The 18,426-nt window shown below is 43.5% G+C and overlaps 1 protein-coding gene and 1 long non-coding RNA gene across 3 annotated transcripts; one reads left to right on the plus strand and one right to left on the minus strand.

Moving 5' to 3' along the window:
• Positions 1 to 342: 342 nt before the first annotated feature.
• Positions 343 to 5,021, minus strand: LOC116710244 (uncharacterized). The gene is made up of 4 exons (XR_004337070.1): positions 4,737 to 5,021; positions 3,858 to 3,912; positions 1,257 to 1,372; positions 343 to 1,164 (listed from the first exon to the last, which is right to left on the minus strand). It is a non-coding gene; the product is annotated as an uncharacterized LOC116710244 (long non-coding RNA).
• A 46-nt stretch (positions 5,022 to 5,067) lies between these two features.
• On the plus strand, positions 5,068 to 17,572 carry sdc4 (syndecan 4). Of its 2 annotated transcripts, none has more exons than XM_032549164.1 (5): positions 5,068 to 5,345; positions 14,459 to 14,639; positions 14,716 to 14,741; positions 14,814 to 15,009; positions 15,578 to 17,572. In XM_032549164.1, the coding sequence occupies exons 1-5, from the start codon at positions 5,289 to 5,291 to the stop codon at positions 15,727 to 15,729; spliced, it is 612 nt and encodes a 203-aa protein (XP_032405055.1). In that variant the 5' UTR covers positions 5,068 to 5,288; the 3' UTR covers positions 15,730 to 17,572. The 2 variants fall into 2 exon arrangements, with proteins under 2 accessions (XP_032405055.1, XP_032405056.1); XM_032549165.1 differs by having other exon boundaries at positions 5,070 to 5,345; positions 14,462 to 14,639.
• The last annotated feature ends 854 nt before the right edge of the window (positions 17,573 to 18,426 follow it).

The raw sequence follows: 18,426 nt of genomic DNA on the forward strand, positions 1-18,426 counted from the left end.
CATGAAACTTTTCCTAAATGTCATCTTAAATGTAAATACTGGAGACCTTTTCTCTCTTTCACATCAGTTTTTTTTTTACGTCTCTGCATGTAAAACCACAATAAACATCAGATGATTAAGACTCATGCAAATATTAGGGCAGAAATCCCCTCTAAATATTATAGTAGAAGAAAAGCAGATGACCAGATATTAACATAAACCATCAACCAGGGACTTTAGCTGAAAGGGGAACTCTGAGGGGAACTCTGTCAGTTCTGACTACATCCATTAATGTCTCTGATATGTAAACAAAAGTTTCTCCACATCATTTAAAATCTGGATTAAAGATGAGCTGAAAGCAGCTTCAGATGTTCAATAAAAACGTTTGTTTTATTTTTCTGTTCGGTCAGAGTCATATTTATCTTTATGAGATTTTCCTGATTTGCTCTTTTCGGGTTTATTCTGTTGGATTTTGGTCGCAGCAACGAGAGGAAACATGCAGATTCATCCAAAGGTTGCAACTAAATATGATAAATAAGAGACTAAACAGTCTTATTTATCCACAAACGGTTAAACTACAGCATGTAACTTTAACAGAAATATGTTTTTTACACATTTGTTTAAACTGTCACCATGTCCTGACAGTGTAAATGAGAAACGGTGAAAAGATTGAGCTGCTCCTCCTCCTTTCTGTGCACCTGCTGCCATCTGAAGAAATGCAAAACAACCAATCAGAGCCAGGAGGAGGGTCTTAGCTCTGTCAATCAACCTCAAGTATGCAATGCTAATGTGCTAAAACTGTTTGTCTGTCATGATTGGTGGCCATGCTAACTAGCCTGAGCATTCATGGCAGCCTGTGCAGCAAAGAGAAAAGGGAAGGTTGTGAGCAGCGCATACAGAAGAGTGATTGACAGCAATAAGCCCCTCCTCCTGGCTCTGATTGGTTGTTTTTGACAGAGCATTGTATTTCTGTAGATGACAGCAGGTCAGTTGGGAGAGAGTAGGGAGACCTTTTCTTACAAACCAGACAGTGTTGCTTCAGGTTCTCTTTCCACCAGTTCTTCAGACATTCCTTACAGAAGCTGTGGCTACATGACAGAACAACCGGATCCATAAAGACGTCCTGACAGACCGGACAGCAGAGATCCTCCTCTGATCTGGAAGCCATTTTGTCTCTGAGTGAAGCTGAAAACACAGAAGATCCAGTCAGTCACGGCTCCCTCCCTCCTCTACTAACTTCCCTCAAAGTGACTCTGAGTGTTCTTGGTCCAACTCACCTCCAGTGTGAGCAGCTTGAAGCAGCAGAGTTGGAGGTTTCCACTTTTCTCTCCTGCAGCTGGACTCACTGAGAGGAAGCTGCTAGTTTGGTCTGAAGGTGAATCTGATCGTCTCTCTGAAAGGAGCAACAACCAGTCGAGTTCCACTTAGAAGTTCAATCCAAAGGTTAATAATAAACTGAGCTGCTGAAAAACCTCCTGAATCTTTATCAGTCGGCTCCCACCCTCACCTCCTTAAAACTAAACGGAATTTGGGTCAAAAATTTTCATTTGGGCTGCTGTCATTTTAAAGATATCAATGACTGTTTCCAGGGGTCGTCAAAGGTCAACCAGCCAATTCATTTATAAAATCAAATAAAATATAATTTCAATCAACTGTGCCACATTTGTGCAACACAAAATGTGTGAAATTACAATTAAGACTTTTATTAAAAAAATAAAAAAATGTTTTCATAGGTGACCAGAGATCCACACTCCCCTGTCCACATGAACAAACTCAAACAATATTAACAATTATTTACACCAAATTTGTTTAATTTAGTAAACTGTGTGGGGGGGGGGGGGCAACTTTACTCAGGTTTTCCATTAAAGTTTCATTTAACCAGGATAAAACAACATGAGATCAGGTGTCCTGACACCGGTACGGGCAGATTGAATAAAAACTTAGAGACTGAAAAGAAAAAGATTACAGAGAAAAATGACAAACTGCTGAATCATCAACATAATGTTAGTGTTTCCTGCTTCTCTACTTGGGCTTCATTTCTGTTCAGTAGTCTAAAAATCTCACTTTTCTGCTTTCATATCTTGTATTTCCTTTAATATCTGATCATCTTTCATTATTTTCTGACAGTGAAACATTGAAACTGGGAAAAGGAGTACTTTCTATGAGCGAGGCCGTACGTAAGCAACATCCGCAGCAGGTTTAAGTGCCTGATCTGAGCTGATAAGGCCAGCAGGTTTGGCAGGGAATGAAACTTCCCTCCTTCCAAAGCAAACAGCACGCCTACAGTCACTTTAACTGCTTAGGGGTTTCCAGCAGCTCTGTGACACTTTCCCTTCATGCTGCTAATATTAGTCTGCTCATGAGGAGTTTTCATAGGCAAACAGCTCGGAGCACGCGCAGGTACGGCCGTTGGGTTTTCCCCGCTTCGTAATCTTCTTATCTGAACTCGTTTCCTTCTCATCATGGATGAAATGAAACAGCAAACAGGAAAATCCCCACCTTGTGTCCCAGCTGTCAAAAATAATAGAAACACTGATTCCAATCATTTTCTGAAGATAAGCAGTTATTATTACAGGCTGTCCCCTGAGACTGAGGCTCTCCTTTCTTTCTTCCATTCACTTCCTGAGCTTTGCTGCATCTTTCAGGCCGCTGCTGCCGGTCCGTCCCATGATGGACTCACACCTGGGGGCGAGTCGGCCTACGCCTTCAGACTGTGGGAGGAAACATGCACTCAGGAAAACGTGGAAACTCCACACAAAAAGCCTCCAGGCAAGGTTTGGATCCAGAATCCTCTTCATGTGTGAATTTGTGGATCCAGTTTTAGGGTTTAATTGGCATTTAGCAGCGAAAACTCAGTGATGAAAGAATAAAATACCAAAAACCTCTAAAAGTTTCTATAAATAAGCAAATCTAAGCCATGCAGAATTCACACATTAACATTCTGCTGTATTTTAAAGGATACAGAAAATATCTATGAATAGTCTGCATATGAGCCATTTGTTATGATTACTGAATAGTTCAAATATACTTAAAATATATTTTAGATGGTGAAAATATTATTTAATTACAGTAGATGGAACAAAAATAAATGCTAAAGCAGCAACTGATGAATAGGATGATAATAAGGATGTGAGAGAAAAATATATAATAAAATGTTTGGTATGTTGGCTTTAATGTGGAAAAACTGGACTAAATAAAACAGCAGCAGGTTTTAAAGCTGATTTTGTCAAATAATTTCTATTTTCTCTGAAAAAGAACATATTTACTGCAAATTAGAATATATACCCCAATGAGTCAGATTAGTTTTTGAAAATAACCTTTAAGCAGGTAATTTCATTAAACCCACATTTCTGGTTTTAAAAAGAGTTTCTTTATTGGTTTGATGTATTATTTCAATTTTAAATTATGTAGAAAATCATCATAATTCAAATAAAGGCATCTGTGTGTAATTAATCTATGTAAAGTGTTTCAGTTCCTCAAATAAATTTACTTTACAATAATAATCTGATTAACTGAATGGGTTAACTCAGCCTCAGAGGAAAATGCTAATCTTTCCACCAAAAAAAATAAAATAAAAAAATTTAATAAAAATATGTTGGAAAGTTGGATTTCCACATTTGTTGGTTATACATAATTAATGTCTAAATTTTGTTTTGATTTAGTAATTGTTCATAAAATCTATTTACCTCAGAACAACAAAGTTCCAGTTTGGTCTTGATAGAGAAACTGTTTTTTTTTAGGTAACTAATATGATTTATGAAAGTGAAAACAGAGACCACTCATCATAAAAGAAAAGGATGCAGACAGGAAAATGAAATAAATTGCACTCTAGTGGTGAGAAAGTGAAAGAGTAGAAAGGAGGAAGAAGATGTCGTCACCCTGAGTTTCCATGAAGCAGCGGAGAGAAAAACCCGTCGGTTGCTTCAGCTTTCCCTGGAACAGACAGAAAACCCTTTAATGGCACCTTCATGACTGATTTACTCAGAGAAATTCAACCTGCGTTCTCTTATCATTCATGTAGTTTTTTCTGTTTGGAGGAAAGTGAAAGTGGTCCGTAACACCCTGAGTTAGATAAGATAACCTGTGGGGTTGGTTGTTTTAAAGGTTTGTATTGTTATTAACTGTCATAAAAACAGATACTGACTGAGACAGAAAAATACAGAGAAAGAAAGCAGCTCCACTTTAAAAAAAAATAGATGTTTCAATGCTAAAGGAACATAAACTGCTTCCTGTGTTACCAAACTCCAGATGTGTGAGTGGCTCTACGGCATTACATTTTCTCAAACAAGAGATTCTGGACTAGTTACTTTATTATTATGACACTTTCTAAATAGGTAAAAATATAAATACTGTGTTATTTCACATACATCATTACAATATCCATAAACAGTGGAAACTACTTTTAAAACTTTATCAGTCTGGTTTTCTGGTAAACAAAGTAGTTTATTCATACACATGGCAACACTGTTTGTTTTACATGATTCATTATAAACGCAAAACCACAGAATAAAAATCTGTGGTACATATACAGATATTTAAGGCAAATCTGAACCTAACTTTTGGTGAATGTTTAATTTTGAATTTAAATCTAGTTTTAATACTCATGATTTAAGCAGCCAAAGAGTTTTTTATTCAAATTTTTTATCAGAAGCTGCAGTAAACCAACACGTTGTCAGTCCTGATTTAAAGGAACCATTGGGTTCTGAACATTTTTTTGCCCATCTGAGGAGCAGAGAAACTAAATGCTGCTTCTTTACCTATTTTGCTGGTCCAGAAAGCACTTGGTTCTGAGCTGGATTAGTTCTTGTGCGGCCCATATCGTTAAAAAAGTGCTTTCACAACTCAAATAAAGATATCCTCTTCAATATGGCGGCTGCGTTGACGTATGACTGCTAAAAGAAACAAGCAGAATCCAAGCTGCCTTCCCCCACCAACATGGCGGAGTATTTTATTTTTTTTGTTGTTGTTGCTGAGGGGCGGAGTCAATCTGTTGGATTACCGAAAGTTTCGTAACGTCACGGATTTTGATTGGCTACGTCACTCCATGTGAAGCATAGAGGAGGGACGAGCCGGCGTGTGAGCCCCAGTAGAGATCCAGCGGTCAGCGGAGACAGACATAGTAGGAAACAAACGATTAAAGCGACAAACACCGGAGCAGACGGAACCTTTTCTGGACTAAAGTTGGACCCAGGAGCAGTGAAGACTCACCAGTCCGAACCCGGAGCCGGTAGAAGGTGTTAAATATCCGCGCCGCGCAGTTTTATCCTCCTGTTTCTGATCCAAACAAGCTGCGAAGTGAGAGGACAGCCATGATTTTCCCCCTGTGCCTCGTGTTGATGCTGTCCGCCTCCGTCCTCTCAGAGTCGGTGAGTCCATCCAGGCCGAACCGAACCGAGCCCACTGCTTTCTGTGCTTGGTTTAACGGGTCCAGCTGTGACTGTGGTTGATTTGTATCTGGTTTGTTGTAAAACTGCGGGTTTTCAGGCTCGGACTCCCACAGCCTGCTCCTATTATCCCAGATGGGGCCCAGATCGGGAAGGGGGTGGGGGGCGGCTCCAGAACCAGAACCAGAACCGCTCAGTTGTAACCCAGATAACGTTTCATCTAGTATCCAACCTAATCTAACTTCATAGATGTCTATTTTAGTTTAAATGTTGAGGAGAAACTTGAACAACCCGGAGGTTAGAGCAAGTTTTCCCTCCTCCTCCAAACATTTGGGAAGAGTTAAACAGGGACTTCCTGTGTTCCCAGATCCAAAAGGTTGACTTAATCTCTAAAGAATTTGTGTGCTGCGGGTTTGGAAGAACCAGACTCCCTCCCTGGACTTTTTGGTGTCGATTTGGGCTTTTCCATGATGTTTGCTGATCCAGCAGCTCTCAGTCCAGAACCTCTAATTTCCAAACAGGTTTTCCCGTAAAAAAAAAAAAAAAAAAAAAGCCAAATCAACAATTATCCAGACTTTTCTTTCAACTTTGGCTGCATTTTCAAACTCCAAAAAGAAATGTCACAATGTTCTGCTGTCTGTCGTAAACAGCATTTTGTTAATATTTCCTCAGCTCAGTCTGTAAAGATTAACAAACAGTTTGTTGGTCAGATTCAGGCTCAGACGAGCTGATCCCGCTCCTACTCATGTTTAAACATTAATTATCCTTCAGTAAGAGAAGACATTTGTAAGAAAAGACTCAAATTCCCAAGATTACACCGATGCTGGATGAGTCTAGTGTGGTAGACGATCATCCAGCTCCATGTGTCATGCTGTGGGCTTGCCCTATGGACAAATTAACACAGAAATTACTTAATCTAGATTGGGTCAGACGCACCCTGACGGGATCAATCTGACCCGATGTAATCGACCCAGTGAGTCATCCTGGTGTAGACGTTGGGCTCATGGAAGTGGAAATCCTGGGTATTTTGGACGGGAGTGGATTTCTTTGATTGGTCAACTGTTGAGGCAGGTACCAGTTTCTCCAGCAACCTGTTGCAACTTCTATAAAGTTCCTGGTTCAGGTTCCCTTTGGGTCGTAGTAGAACCGCCATCTCTTGGTTCTGACCAGCTGTTGGAGGTTTTAGTTATATTCTTGTTTCTCGGTTTAGTCATGTGACCTTGTTGTCTACGAGCAGGAGCAGCTGATTGGTCATGTGATTTGGTTGGTTTCTGTTGATTTCTCCTGGATTTAGTAAATAAAACTGTGACTAATTGTTTTTTGTGTGTGTTTTATCTGAGCGATAATTCTGGGTGGAGGTGGAGGAGTGGTGCTGCGAGCCACCCACAGTCCTCTCCTCCTCCCAGCTTCTCTGAACCAATGGAGGGAAATGGCAGTAATGGCAGGTTTAGCGGCATGCCTGCTGGGTTTTCACCCTCCTGTCTTCAATCATCGGAAAGCCGGCAGGAATTTCTAAGATGATCTGATCCACCTCGTTTTTACAGTCTGCGATATTCCTCACCTCCTCCTCTTTCTTTTCTTCCTTCATGCTGGAATGTGACCTCTGGTGATCTTGACCGGCCCTCTGGGGGATTTTACACACTTGGAGGGTTCTCAATAGGGCCTCGGGGTCTTTTCACAGGGGACGCTCCTTTCTAGCCGGGCCTGGTGTGGAAACACCTACAGCTTTCCCACCGAAACATTCTCCCTCATCCCGTTTCTCCTGCTCTGTAAGCGACGCTCCAGGCTCTTGCCTCCTCGGCCCGTCGCTCCATCTGTCTTCCCTCTTTTCCCGGCTCTTTGAAAAGCCTTCCCTCCGCCTCCCTCTCACTCGCCGCCTTTTCATCTCCTGCTGAGGTCATCGTTGGTATGTGGCTTCGGCGTTCCTCGCTAATCGATAACAATGTTCTCTCACCTGACAAAAGAACGTGCTCTGAATGCAAGCAGAGCCACGGGAATGATCGGAATGTGTTTGAGGATTAAGTTGGATTTCTAATCCACTGGAAACCAAACAGGAAGTTTTTGGAATCGAAGGATCCAACCTTTGTTTGTTTCGGTTTAGTCTGGAGAGATGGAGCCAAACGCATCCGGCTGTTCCAGCTTTCCGGCCTCGTCAGCCTGAATGTTTTCTGCTCCTGTTGGGATGCAAGTTGGAACGGGTCCTTCCTGAGCAGGATGGGGGTGGGAGACGGGAAAGCACCCGAGGATCTGAGGAAAATTATCCTGCCTTTAAATAAAGAGGTTATTGTCACATGTGAGAGTAAAGGAGAGCGAACTTCCTGTAGCTCGTTGAGGCGTGACGCTCCGGTTTGATCTCAGATTGGTTTTAATTGGCTCTATTAATGCAGATTAAAGGCTGTTAATCAGTGGAGTTAATCCAGCAACCCTCGGCTTGTTGGCTCCTTTCTGGTGGATCTTGTAGGAATGTGGCTGGTTTGGCATTTAGCCTCTCGGATCATTTGCAAGAGAATGAGGCAGGATTTTTAAAGGAAGTTTTTCTTTTTTGTCTCCTTTGCATGACGGGGCGCAGTGAAAGCCGCTGCGTTGAAAGGACGAAGGGAAGGAGGGGAGCGTGATAAATAGTATGACTAGGATGTAATAATGGTTCCTGCTTTGCTGTCCGCTGGTCTATAAAATCCTTTTGGGCCCAGGAATGTTGGCACGGAGAGAGGAGCTTTTTGTCCTTCCTGGCTGTGCTGGCGGGCCGCCGAACCCGACCTCCCTCCACCCGGTCCGACCGCTGCATACTCTGGCAGCGCCGACGGGAACTATACGGGAGCATTTAGCCTTAAACCCTCCGTATCACTTTCATCCCTCTTCTTTCTTTCAAAGAACTGTAATTATAGTTCTTCCATGAATCCTGCAGGATCTCTGGACAGAACCAGGAACTCTGGAGACTAGGGACATTTTCTGTAGTGGTTGGACTGGATTAAAGTTTTTAATCAAGTTAATTATAGAGTTATTATCGCAATTTAATCAAACTGTATATCAACAAAAAACATTATTGAATAACTGGCCATATGAGCACAAACACACATTTCTTGTTTTTAATCTGTTATTCAGGTTATTCCACCATCAAATAAATTTTTTTAAGCAAATCCTTTAGAGATGTGGGCTGTTTACGCCGACGGCAACCTTGAGGACGTCTGTGTTGCTGAAACATGTTTAGCATTGAGATGCTGTTTTAGCCTTGAACAGCTTCGCTGATAAGCTAACTCCTGTTAGCACAGCAATAGACATTTCCAGCATCTTCATCAGGTTGTTTTTAAAAGCAGAAGTTAATCCTGGCTGGAGCATCTTCGTTGTCCAGCGCTCCAGCGGATGTTTGTGCTTCGGGTTTACTGGCGTACCGGAAATTCGTAAAGACATTAATACAGTTCAGTTTCCTCTCTTCGTCTCTGAAAGGTTATATGTGTAAACTCCAAACATTTGGGTAAGATTCACCTCCCGATTCCAGTGTCCTTTCCAAAGACGTGTTTCCAGTCTGATTTGGAGAAACTCTGAATGGTTCATCGGCTAAATGAAACATTTTAAAATAAATGTTACATTCAAAGAAAAAAAATTTCACCATAGAAATGTAATGATTCATCTAAATTAACAGGTTTGGGTGACGACCCTTATCTTCTATAAAACCAACAGAAAACTTCTGAAATATCCTTTTTCTAAAAATTAGAAAAAGGAATACACCGATATTTCAGCCAAAAAGCTTAAAGTTGGGATGGAAGCTCACGTTTTTCCGCCATGTTTAGATTAAATTTCATTGAACCAGCTTCCATAAATCGTGAGCAGAACAGCTGATATGGGAACCTACATCACTAGGAGATGTTAATGTATTTTATTTATAATAGCCCTTTATATCTTGAAATCTCTACAAGTTAAATGATTTGCAACTCCATTCTGCTTCGTTTGTCGCGGGACGCTGAATGGGACTCAGTCGGCATCCATCAGCAGAACTGACCAGTAATCACCTTCCTCCTCTGGAATTGATCCTCCTGAATCCCTGTGAGGTTTTGCTCAGCTGAAATTTGACCTCCTGCTCTGCAGAAACGTCATTTTTTTACTCGTGGTTTTGGATTTGTTTGCCTGCCGCTCCGTTTATTTGCCTGGCTGTGGTTCTGCTTGACGTTTTATTGTTTACCGGCGTGTTTGGCTGTGGAAGCAAACTAACGCAGGTTCTGCTGGTTTTCGCAGCTGTTGCTGTGGAGCTCGGAGGAATTTTTCTCGGTAAATGAGAGCAAATCAAATTAGTTAGTGTCTCGGTGAATGTCCTCACACAGATCAGAGTGTTTCTGACTGGATCTGCAGAACTCGGCTGCAGGTTCTCGGCCTGTTTCTGTGATCAGCCGAGTGTCGGCGTGTAATTTTCCAGAAAGTTCTGAGTCGGTCGGGACTCTGAGACTGTTTTCTTGCCGGACTCTGCAGGCTGACGTTGGTTCTCGGAGCGTCGGTTTGCTTTGGCTCCTCCAGAGCCGAGACAGGAATGTGGTGGCTGACTGAGCAGCCGAGACCTCGACTGGCGAGCCGGCCCACATCCAGGCACATTCCTGAGTCAGAACACACACACACACACACACACACACACACACAGAGCGACAGTCAGCATAAAGCACCAGCGGACCAGCCGTGCCTCCAGGCCTGATATTTCTGTGTTTGTTTCAGGGTCAGATATCAGAATATAAACGATACGCTGCAGATTCCTTCTGATCAGAACCAGAACTGACTGCAGCAGGCTTTGGTCCAGCCATGCGTTCATGTTCTGATTCTAAATGTTCTGTATTTTCCCTCAGCAGCACAAATCAGAACCCATCTCTGAATCAGAGGTACTGCCTCTAAATGGGCCGTTCCTCGGCTTCCTGCTGGAAGTCAAAGCTCTTATTGTGTCCATCCGTCGTGTCTTCTCATCTCCTGGGACTTTTGTTTGACACTGAATGGATTTGATGTTTCCTGATGCACCTTTAGTGCTGCAGCTGCATCTTTCATCCAATAAAAGCTCTTCAGCATGGTTGTCTTCATCCGGTTCTGCCTGGAGGAGAAACGTCGGATGTGACGGATGGATTACTGCAGGAACGACCCGGTATTGTCTGGTTATTGTGGCCCGACAGTCTCATCGCTGGCAGGAAGTGTCCAATAAAAGCTGCGTCGATAAGATCAGTAGCTCCCTCAGGAGGATCCTCATCAGAACCCCATTAGACCCATTAAGCCCAGAACCTCCGCTTCCCATTGAGTCTGTCGCCATGAAACAGGAAGTCTGGGAGAAAACTGGAGCTTCTGCTTCTTCTCAGAAATAACTGCATCAACACTTGGTGATGGAGTTACTTCTGGACCAAACGACCTGAAAGTCCAACTGATTAGAACCAGCTAAAAGTACCAGAAGGAGTTGTAGGAAGACCGGGCTCGATGTTCTGCTCCAGACTGAAACCGCATCCTTAAAGGCCCGACTGGACGTTGGGGGTCATGCGCCTCCGGGTTGGGAAAACGGCCGGACGTAGTGACCGCCTGCCGTTTCCACGGCTCCGTGTGAATGGAGCAGATGCTCCTCTCCGGGTCGGCAGATGGAGGGATTGTTTTCAGTTGGACCCGGTTGGCTCACTCATTGACATGCTGGAGGCATGTCCACATCTTTGTTCCCTGTCACGGATTGGATCCGGGTCCAAACTGGGTTGTTCTGGAACGTGGGTGGCCCAGGAGGGAGGTGATAATTAGTCTTAAGCTGCTGAATGATTCGTGTTTGAAAAGTTTTCTCATAAATAAACCTGGAGATGAAGTTTTTGTCCAGGAACATACCGAAATATCCCATAAACTTTCTACAATAGTTGGACTGAAATGCAGTCAAACTTCGTCTTTTGTCTGATGATCGGTTTAACCGGCAGCATTCCCAACCACATTCCAGCGGAAGGAAAACTCCAGCATGTCGGCCGTTTCTTCGTCTGATTGTTGGAAGTTTCTGCTCCTTCCTCCGCCATGCCTGTCGTTTGGATCCCTGGCGATTCACGTAATGAACTCTGAGTCACATGATCGGCGAGACCAAACAAGCTCTGCAATTAAGAAGCTTTAGTCGAACAAAGAGCAGCTCTGTTTGGCAGAAACGGTCCGGATGGTGGGAGTTCATCCGGGTCGGAATGATGATGATGGTCTGGGTTTCAGGTCCGTTCAGAGTGAGAAATAACAGATTTTAACTCTGGATCCCTTCTTAGTTTCCCCAATCCTGTTTGTCGGGTCCATCTGGATGCAAGGTTCTGGTTTGGCTCGGCTCCACATCCACCTACGGGTCACATGCTGCTCATTACAGTCGGAACCGAAGGCGGACGGCCGCTGATGTTTCTGTCAGTAAACATCGTCTCTCTGCGGCACATGGTGTCGTTTATTCCCGCTTCTCCGTGATGTTTGGACCGCAGCCGGCCCGGCTTTGTGTTCCTGTTCTGGAGCGCCAACACATTTGGTTCCAATCTGCCTGTTGAGGTTGGTTGTGGTGGCGTTTCCAGGGCAACAGCCGTGTTTGGTTAGCCGTCCGCGCAGCTTCGGTTTCATCTCCTGAGCCGTGGGTCGGGCCGGGTGGAGCCCGGTATTTATAGCGCCGTCCATTAAAGTTGCTGATCTTATTGTTTACGGGCTTTGCTTGTGGATTCTGTTGGGTTTCATGTTCTGTGGATCGACTCGGTGCTGCCGAGGCCAAACGTGTCTCCGGACCTCACTGGGCTTATTTTTGTCACAGACTCGCCCCGGTTCTGGTCTCCTCTTGCGTAACGGATCCCGTCTTCCTGCCCTGGGTCCGACTGGGATGATCCTCGGCTTGCCGCTCTGACTCCAGTTTCATAACTGCAGGGGGTTAAAGGTCAGGGGCCGCCAGGTGGAGGAGCTGTTATGGTAAACATTAACATGGTGACGATTCCAGCCAGTTGAGCCAGTTTAACTAACTGGGCCAGAACCTAATGCACTGGAACATGAAGTCTTGCTCGACCCCTTGAGCTTCAGTCTAAATGCGCAGAACTAAAAGCAAAATGAGTTCAGCCCAACTTCCTGAATTATTCGCAGCGTTGATCTGTCGTTCATTACTGGAAATGAAGCCAAACCGGATGAACCATTAAAGATCTTCAGTTTTAACCAGTTACTGATTAACAGGCTGCAGCCAAATCAACCTGCAGGTCGGATCCAGGGAACCTTCCCTCATTAACGCAGAAAACCGTTTTGAATTGGGTCTAAAAATGCATTTTTAAAAATCAGCAGGTAGATTGTTTACAGAACAGTTTTGTCAAACATTTATTTCTAAATGTTTTCATTAACTGATGAATCGGACTGGACCCTGGATTCAAGAGGTCAAAGTTACCCGAATGAAAACGCAAAGACAGCAAACAGAACTGCTGAGCACATCTTCATCCCCTTCAGAATAAGAGCATGAGTATAAAACTGTTCTGATCATTATTCAACTGAAAGTTTACAAAACAGCCAAGTAAATTAGTGCTTTATATTTTGTGGTAAAAACTGAAATTGCCAAATGTTTTCAAAGTCGGTAGAAATGCTGAGCTGAAAATGAGCTCTGTTAAATTACTTAGTAAAGTTCCTCTAGATGACATTTGTTATGAATTGGTGCTTTAGAAATGAACTGATTCGAAATGTCAGTCATTTTCTTCTTTTCTTTCCATTTTTCCTGGAGCCAAATCCAGTAGTAATCTGGAATAGCTCCACGTTCTTCCAGTAGCCGGAACAAGCAAACCTTTGTTCTTTACTTAGTTCTGCTGGTTTTAGTTCTGGTTGCAGAGTCGGGATAAATATTTACTCACAAACCCAAAATGTTTCCAGTTAAATCCGGCTGAAATATGCCAGTCGGAAAGGTTTATCATTTTAAAAGGAAGCAGTCTTCAGGGCCTTTAAACCTGCTGGAAACCGCAGAGTGAAGAGAAGCAGGCCTGAGGGGTCGCCATGGAAACCTGACTCAGCCCGGCTCCGAGGAATGGGATTCCTGTAACGTAACTCGGCAGGCATGTTGCAGCCCTACTCGGGATGAGGAAACGCAGAGCCACGAGTCACCGCTTTCTTACGTCTGAGGCAGAACCGCCTGCAGGGGCGGAAACGGGTCTCTGAGCCGACAGCACTTCCAGAACTTCCTGAAAACATTCCCAATCAGGGTGAAGGTACCATGAGAGGAAAATGGCTGCTCCGGTGTGAAGACGGAGTCGGCTCCAGAGCCGTGTTCGACACGTCGCTGCAGAACTCACATGGAAGCGATTACCAGAACCATGACGTCGCCGCTGCTGGCCCGGCCCGTGAGGATGTGGTGTTTGTGGTCGACTTTTATTCCGAGAAATTCCAGTTTCTATATATAAAAGCTGAAAAAGCTCAAAGTTTCATTCCTGTTTCAGTTAAATCTGCTCTCGGGTTCAGTTCCCTTAACTGGTTCGAACTGACTTACTAAACCACAGCAGTCGGGAATTATCCGTTCAGCGGACTCGTTTGGTTCTGTTGATACCAGCGCCGGTCGGTTTGAAGTCAGAACCAGGAAGAAGTGAAAGCAGGAGTCGTTTTGTCCTGAGAAGCTCTGCAGCTGTGAGTCTCTGAGGAAAACGTCTGGAACAAGGAATCCTGTTGAAGTTTGGCTGCAAGTTAGCACTGCATGTTTTCCTGTTTTCCAGCTGAGAATTCCCAGTTTACAGATTTAAAAACCACTGAGAGGATTCTTCTCCCGCTGATGAAAAATATTCAGAATGAAGTTTTTCATCTCTGCTTCCTTCCTCTGGGAGCTGAACCGTTTCCTGCTTTGAGCCTTTAGCAGCTGGTTGGGAATTCCTGTTGTCATTGTTACACACACACACACACACACACACACTGCTTCAACCTTAAAGCTGATTAACTGTGTGTGTGTGTGTGTGTGTTAGTTAATCAGGCTGATGGAGGTGTGTGTCTGCAGTCAGTGGGATCCTGAAATGTGATTAAAGTGCCGTCCGGTCCGGTCCGGTCCGGTCGGTGATGATTCCTGGATCTGGATGTGTAAAGATTCCCGGGAATTCTGGATCTGTAGTTTTGGAAATGAAATCCTTCCTGAACCGTCCGTTGTGTCCCAGCAGGTCAGGGAGACGGAGACATGGATGCCCATGAGCACCACGCAGACGGTTGCCATGTCGACGGACGGCGGCGACCTGGAGGCATCGGGAGACTCTTTGAACGGCTCCGACTTTGGTTTCACAGACGATGAAGATGATGATTATTACGATGAATACGACGTGTCCGGATCCGGAGAAGGAGGTCGGTTCTGGTTCTTAAAAACGAAATGTTCTTTAAGTTCTGCTTGGATCTAAAAAAATTTTTTCATTCTCTTTAGAAACCGAGTCCAGACCTTCAGCTAAGGTGAGAACGGTTCTGAATGCAGGTTCTGTGAGGTTCTGGAACGAGTTCTGACCCGGTTGTTTTCCCCTGCAGCCCGACTTTGATAACAGGATCCCTGACCTGCCGGACCCGGCGCGACCAAAAGACAGCGAGATCGACCTGGTGAAGAACAGAAACGAGATTCCTCTGCTGGGCAGCGAACCCAAAACCAAGGAGGAGAACCCGTCCAACGTCCTGATGTCCCAGGCCAAAGGGGACAGCATCTTCAACAAGACGGAGGTCCTGGCAGGTCGGTACCGGCTCGCCGACCCGCTGGCACTCAGCTCAGTTTTGCCCATTTTACACCCCTAAATGAATCTTTCCAGTTAAATCCTTATCTTATTCTGCTGTTTTGTAAAATTAAAAAATCTGTGTTGAAGTTTGGTCATCGGCTGTTTATACGTTTATACTCATGCTCTTATTTTGAAGTCTGTTTTACGCATCATGTCCTGATTTCTCGCCTCACACTCTGACTGTTTTATTCCCCAATAATTTTATTTAAAACAGACATAATGGAGCAAAAATACTTTAGAACATTTAAATCATTTTAAATTAAATTGGTTTTAGCGTTTAAATCAGTGGTGTCCAAACTTTTTCCCAGTTTTTTAGGTTTTGTCAACAAAAAACAAATCTGTGAATCATTTAAGATCCAGATCATCAAAGTGATTCAAACTGTTGCAGAATTAAAGGAAAAACCAGGAATTTCGTGTTTTAGGTCTCGGACCAGACTTTGCACACCGCTGATGTAAAGTCTATTTTAGGGAGTTTTGTGTTTGATTAAATGAAATAAAATGTGTGTTTTTGTTTGTCCGCTGCAGCTGTGATCGCGGGCTGCGCCGTCTGCCTCATGTTCGCCGTGCTCCTCATCCTCCTGCTCATCTACCGCATGAAGAAGAAGGACGAAGGCAGCTACGACCTGGGGAAGAAGCCCATCTACAAGAAGGCCCCCACCACAGAGATCTACGCGTAGGCCCCGCCCCCAGCCCCGCCTCCTTCCTCCCTGACCTCACATACACACAAACACACACACCTCAGCCGTAAAAACCCGACGGGCCGACCGGCGGCCCTGCAGTGCCTCATCTTCATCACCTCGTGTTTCTTCAGCGGCGTGGCGTCAGTTGAATCCCCGACGCCTCGACCGATTGACTGACTCCGCCTCCTGATGCGTACGAATCTCACTGACCAATCAGAGGCTGAGTTTCCTGGCAGGTTGGAGCTTTTCCACTGCGGTACGCCGTGTTTCCCGGATCAAGTTGAGAGGAAAAAAACAACAGAATGAACTTTTCCTGCTAAACACTAACAGATGTTATTTATTCACTCGTCTTCCTCAGTCTGCAGTTTCTGTCTCCTTTCTTTTTTTGTGATGGAAAAGTTTTTCAGACTGCTTTTATTTTGAAAAGGCCGTTAGCTTTGCTGTTAGAGATCACAATCATGTTAATATTTTTAATTTATCTGCTGGAGTCCCAGAGGCAGGCCTGCTTTTGTTTCTGCTCTCTTCTGTAGAAGATTTTTAATTAAAACAAGCTTCCGATTCCTCGGGTCCGTTTCCCTTCCTGCCCGACGATCCGGCGCGAACGGCCCGGGTCATGGCGGGAAAACGCAGAGCGCCTCCGCTGCTGGGAAGGAGTGAAAATCCTCAGGATGTTTAGGAATGATCACCGCCGTGCCTCCAGTTTGGGACAAACGTTTAGCAGAAATTAATTTTCTGAGGAGTTTCCAGGGTTACACCCCGACTCGCGTGACTCGAATCCCCCTTTCATTCACAAATCCGATGGGTGGAAGGTGAAAATCCTCCGTTTTCTCCACATCCTGGAGGTTCTGGAAAACCTTTCTGTCTCGTTTTGGTTCTGTTGTTTTTTTCCGTCAGGGCTTTCCTCGATAAGCTACACCGACCGTTTTCTCCAGTCAGCCTGAGACTCCACGAGCAAATCTGAAGCAGAAATATTCATTTCTCCAATGCAGCTGGTGTTTCTCTGGCGGAGACGGCCGGACCCAGACTGATCCGACCTGTAAATAGTCCTTCAGTAAAACGTATCTGACGGTTGGTACTTTGGCCGCTTCCTGGCAGCAGAAATATCTACCAAATATTTAAATGCCAAATAGTTTGTGTTTCCCACGGTAACGCTCATGTGATCGACTGTAAATGTAAAGTTTTTTTTTATACTAACTCTCATCCTCCTCGTTTGTTTTTCTGCTTTAGATCAATTTCCCTTTTTGTATTAATTTAACTGTCAAATAATTTTATTGCCTTCCTTCAGGTTTGGGTGTCTGGCCCTTTAAGCTGTTGTACATGTGATTCTCAAAGTTTTATACACACTAGTTTGATTTTCAGAGTCCTAGTTTTGAAACGATTTATTTTGTAAGAATTTCTTTTATCTTTTAGACATTTTTTTTGCTTTCATATTTATGTTTTATGCTGTTTTTATGTGTAGAAGGAGAAATCATGTGGTTCATCTCTATATTCAGGGGATGTTGAGCCGCGTTGACGGCAGCAGACCTGGGCCTGACCTTCTTTTATTTTTACGGTTTTTGTTACTGGAACGAAACGCCGTGGGCGAGTCCAGGAGGTTCTGCAGGAGCGAGCCGACCTCGACGCCTGGCGGCGCCGGGGGGCGGAGCTCTGAGATTAGGAGTTGGGAAAAATAAAAATGTCCGTCGTTCCCAGGTCTGGGCGGTCGGCGTGGAGAGAAAGTTCTGCTGCTTAATGTCAAACACCAGTGGAGCGAAGAAGCCAATGAATCATTGGTTTCTACATGCAGGTTCTGATTTATTATTGGAAATAAAGTTATTTTTATGCACATTAACAGATTAAACCCGTCTCTGTCTTCTGTCTGGCTCTGATTCATCTTGACCTCCAGTTCCAGATTTCTAGACTAAATATGATGAAGGTCGCAGAACGATGAAGCTAAACTAAAACAAAAAGTCCAGCCTTGAACTTTTTCTAGGAATTATTTAAATATCTGCTTATTAAAGAATCAACGTTTTGCTTCTCTAGAGAACGCTGGATTATTCCCAAGAAGGAAATTTCCCAGAATCCTGCTGATATTCCCAGCAGATTCGTCTCGATGCATTTTACAAAAAAATCTGTTCATAAATTCATTACAACTGAACTTAACACGATTCGGTTCATTGTTAAAATGAAACTCAACAGAATGACGCCAAAAGTACCAAAAATATTCTTTTAGGTTTTTTTATTCACTTTCTCTGCATTAATTTCCACAGAAAAAAATTATATTTTCTCTTCTGGGCAAAAGTTTTGTTTCTCTTCAGTTAAAAAACAAAAACTTAAATAAAATTGTATTTCTTTTAGGAAGGTATTGCATTTAGATATTTATCATAAAATGTTTTTTCCAAACGTCGTGTAACATTAGCAGCTCTAAAGTTTTATTTAGCTGGACTGATTATTAATCAGATCAAGTTCAGTTCATTATTAAAATTAAACTCTCACAACATAGTGACACTAAAAGTACCAAAAGTATTGATTTAAAAGTTTTTTAAAATTTTGTTTAAACCCTGGAAATTGAACGAAGATGGTATTTCATATAATAAGGTTCCAAATTTCCTGTAGTGGATATTTATGTAAAGATATAAAGTTTTTTCCAAATGTCACATTTGTGATTTTAAACAAGCTGGACTGAGGGAAGAAATGTTTGGATAGTAAAGATTG

This window comes from Xiphophorus hellerii, chromosome 20, assembly GCF_003331165.1.
Source record: "Xiphophorus hellerii strain 12219 chromosome 20, Xiphophorus_hellerii-4.1, whole genome shotgun sequence".
NCBI classification, from domain to species: domain Eukaryota; kingdom Metazoa; phylum Chordata; class Actinopteri; order Cyprinodontiformes; family Poeciliidae; genus Xiphophorus; species Xiphophorus hellerii.